This window comes from Priapulus caudatus, unplaced genomic scaffold (assembly GCF_000485595.1).
Source record: "Priapulus caudatus unplaced genomic scaffold, Priapulus_caudatus-5.0.1 Scaffold278, whole genome shotgun sequence".
NCBI classification, from domain to species: Eukaryota; Metazoa; Priapulida; class Priapulimorpha; order Priapulimorphida; family Priapulidae; genus Priapulus; species Priapulus caudatus.
The window spans coordinates 291,034-295,330 of NW_014577339.1; the positions used below are offsets into that span (position 1 = coordinate 291,034).

General features: G+C 53.5%; 1 protein-coding gene across 1 annotated transcript in view; it reads right to left on the reverse strand.

Annotated features, from left to right (window-relative positions):
• Positions 1-472: 472 nt before the first annotated feature.
• Positions 473-4,297, reverse strand: part of LOC106808442 (zinc finger protein 628-like) — a 27,929-nt gene continuing 24,104 nt past the window's right edge. The window contains exons 8-9 of the mRNA XM_014811166.1: positions 4,089-4,195; positions 473-3,034 (exon numbers count right to left, since the gene is read on the reverse strand). Coding sequence (XP_014666652.1) covers positions 1,460-3,034; positions 4,089-4,195 — 1,682 coding nt within the window. The 3' untranslated portion in view covers positions 473-1,459. The remainder of the gene's footprint in view (positions 3,035-4,088; positions 4,196-4,297) is intronic.

The window sequence follows — 4,297 nt, forward strand, 5'->3', positions numbered from 1 at the left end:
ATACGAACAATTTTCGCTGTAATGCGCTTGTAAGGTACGATTAAGCATGTTCGAATTACACAGCACTGATGGGTGTTAATGCATCCATATGATTATGCCTGCACGAGAAGATGAGAGTAGTATGTGCTTGTAATACTGTAGTGTGTGTGTGTGTGTGTGTGTGTGTGTGTGTGTGTGTGTGTGTGTGTGTGTGTGTGTGTGCGTGTGTGCGTGCTTGCGTGTGGTGTGTGTCCATGTGCGTGTGTGAATATATATTTCAAGTTGTCAAGTTGTATATCATATAAGGATACTATCGTCACATACATTTATGAATTCATGTAGGGTATGGGACAAGGTGGGGTTATATTTTTTATGATTTCTATTCTAAAATGTCTTATTCTATAGGTTTTCCGTTCTGAAATTTCCTGCTACAATGTCAATTTCATATGTATCCAATAAATCCATACTACTAAATTCAATCAAAAAGTCTTAATTGTGTATTTAATTATTTATGGAATGTTTTATTATTCATTTTATGAAACATACTATGGACCAACTGCCCTGAACAATATGCACTCTGCATAAATATTTTCTTGACAAAATTAGCAATGACGACTATAATGAATAAAAATGAACTATAAATAATATGAACTAGAACGAAACACACCGCTACGCTGTAGTACCACGCCATAACTATGATACCAATGCGACCAGCTATCGCGTTGACTACACTAGCATTCAGGGAGCCAAGTCCAAAGCAAATTGCACCACAGCAAAACAAAACGTGATCAATCTAAATCTACATGTAAAACCTCCTATGTACACAACGAACCACGCGTACCACCGCATTGTTGACTTACCTCAAAACCGACGCGAACCAACACCAGCGCCCCCGCTCTACTGTACATCGACGGGGCTCCGAATTCGGCCACACTAATACAATCCTTGCTCACAAACAAGGCAGGGTCTCTCGAACACACAGCAGCACAAAAATTAAACGTACGTATGTAGACACGACACTCACACCAGGTAAAACACGCGCTTATATAAAGTCACAAAAAACGCACACGTATATTATAATAATAATGCCGCACTGGCGACGCCTCACCTCGCGGCTTGCGAGAAATACTCATGCACATGACTATACGAATCGCACAAGGCGGTCTCAACCTCTACGTAAAAACCTGCAGGCGATCCTCCGGCATATCCTGTCTCCACAATCTATTGTCAACGTTCTTCCTTAGTAATCTATTGGTAACACTCTCTCTCCGCTATTTTGGTGATATTCTTTCTCCGTGATTGTTGGCGCTATTCATCCTCTTAGCGATATTCTCTCTCCGCAATCTATTAGTGACATTCTTTCACCGTGATTATTGGTGACATTCTCCCTCTTGGTGACATTCTTCCTCCACGATTCATCGGCAATCTCTTCTCGCGGTGATTCCTTCTCTACATGTCCCCTGCGAGTGACGTACGAGCTTCATATCGGGTTTCCGATCATGTTCTCAAAATCCTCCGGTGAGACGACGATGGCGACCGCCACGTCGTCTTGCATCGGCGGCCGGCCGCCGCCACCGGGGGCGCCACCGCGCATCATCCCGACGGGGAAGCCGCCGCCGTCGTACATGTGGTGCGCGTGTCCGTGTCCGTGACCGTGTCCGTTCTCCGGCTGGTACATCGGCATGCCGTCGCCAGGGGGCGCCACGTTCAAGTACCCGCCGCCGCCTCCGTCGTCGTGCATCATGGCGGCGTGGTTCATCGGCGGCATGCCGTGATTGGGCGGCGGAGCGAGCGCGGGGTGCACGTGGTGCGGCGCCGCGACGCCGTTACCGACGAGGCTGAACGCGCTGTGCGGCTCGCGCGACAGGTGACCCATGCCACCTCCCATCGAGTGCGGGGGCGGCATGGAGTAGGCAAGGCTGGCCTCGATCGCGCTCGCGTGCTGCGACATCGAGAACGCCTGCATGTCGGACGGCGTGTAGCTGACGGGCGGCATGCCGCGCATCATCGCCGGGATGTGGTGGTGGTGCGCGGCCGCCGCCGCCGCCACCGCGTCCATGCTCGGGTACCGACGCGACAGCGGAGTCGGGTTGCTCTGAGCCGCTGCTGCTGCCGCCGCCGCCGCCGCTGCTGCTGCCGCGGCCGGGTCGACCCCGCTCACGCGCAGCGCGTCGGACACCGCGCGCATGTCGCTCGCAGAAACGATCGGCCCTCCGCTGTTTGCGCCACGGTTGCTGCCGCCGCCGCGGCTGCTGCCACCTCCACCTCCGCTGCTACCGCCACCACCGTGGCCGCCACTGCTGCCACCACCACCGCTGTGGCTGCCACTGCCATGGCCACCACTACCGTGGCCGCCACTGCCATGGCCGCCACTACCGTGGCCGCCACTGCCATGGCCACCACTGCCGTGGCCACCACCACCACTGCCGTGGCCGCCACCACCACTGCCGTGGCCACCAGTTGCACTGCCGTGGCCACCAGTTGCACTGCCGTGGCCACCAGTTGCACTGCCGTGGCCGCCACCACCACTGCTGTGGCCGCCACTGCCTCCACTGCTGGCAGCAACACGGTTGCTGCTACTGCTTGGCGGCGGTGGCTCCCGCTGTCGGTGGTTCTCGAGTTCCTGAGCTCTGCCTCCGTCGCCAGACGACCGCTTCGCACTCGTCTTCACCAGCAGGGATTCTCCGGGCTTCACCTGCCCCTCCTCCTCCTCCGCCGCCGCCGCCGCATCCTTCGCGTCGGCTTCCGCGCGGTTGGCCGCGGCGACCGGCTCCGGCTCGGGGAACGCTGCCTGGCTGCGAGGTTCAGCGCCGCTCGCCGCGGGTGCCGTCGTCGCTGCGGGCGGGGCGGGGCGAGCGGGCGCGGCCATCGCGGCACCCTGCATGCTCACCTGCTCGTTGATCTCCTTCTGGTGCATGTTGAGTATGTGCGCGCGCATGTTGCTGCCGTGAGTGAAGCGGCGCTCGCAGATCGGGCACACGTACATCTTCTCTCCCGTGTGCAGCTTCATGTGCTGCTTCAGGTTGCTGCCGCTGCGGAAGCGGCTCTTGCACACCTGCGGGACACGAGAAAGAATGGTGAGCCAGGTGAGGGGGGTACGATTTACCTTACACACCTGTGTGTACGCTAAGCTGGGTAACGTGTGTATGATTTACCTTACACACCTGCGTGTACGCTAAGCTGGGTAACGTGTGTATGATTTACCTTACACACCTGTGTGTACGCTAAGCTGGGTAACGTGTGTATGATTTACCTTACACACCTGCGTGTACGCTAAGCTGGGTAACACGTGTATGATTTACCTTACACACCTGTGCGTACGCTAAGCTGGGTAACACGTGTATGATTTACCTTACACACCTGTGCGTACGCTAAGCTGGGTAACACGTGTATGATTTACCTTACACACCTGTGCGTACGCTAAGCTGGGTAACGCGTGTATGATTTACCTTACACACTTGTGCGTACGCTAAGCTGGGTAACGCGTGTATGATTTACCTTACACACCTGTGCGTACGCTAAGCTGGGTAACACGTGTACGATTTACCTTACACACCTGTGCATACGCTAAGCTGGGTAACGGGTGTATGATTTACCTTACACACCTGTGCGTACGCTAAGCTGGGTAACACGTGTACAATTTACCTTACACACTTGTGCGTACGCTAAGCTGGGTAACACGTGTATGATTTACGTTACACTGACATTTACACTGGAGAACTGAGAGCTTACACGTGTTACCGACACTAACACTGACTTACACACAGGTGTAAAGCCCTTACAGATATAATCAAGACGAACACTGACTTACACACCAGTGTAAGCCCTTACAGATATAACCAAGACTAACACTGACTTACACACCAGTGTAAGCCCTTACAGATATAACCAAGACTAACACTGACTTACACACAGGTGGACTGAAGAGGTTACATGTGCAACTGAGGCTGAGACTGACAACTACACAGGATTAATAAGACCTTACAAATATAACACACAGGTGGACTGAAACCTTACACATGTAACAGACACTAAGCCTGACCAATACGCAGGAGGAAGAGATGCAGTGTTTGCACGAGCAGCTGGTGGCTTCATGAAGCCCTACTCACCTCACACTCGTGCGGTCTGTCGGGCGTGTGCACGATCTTGTGCTGCTTCATGTTGCTGCTCTGCGCAAATCGCTTCCCACAGATGTTACACTCGAATGGCTTCTCACCTAGAGTAGGAGCATAATGCACACTGTCAGCACAAACTATGTACAAGACTGGAGCATAATGCACACTATCAGCACAAACTATGTACAAGACTGGAGCATAAC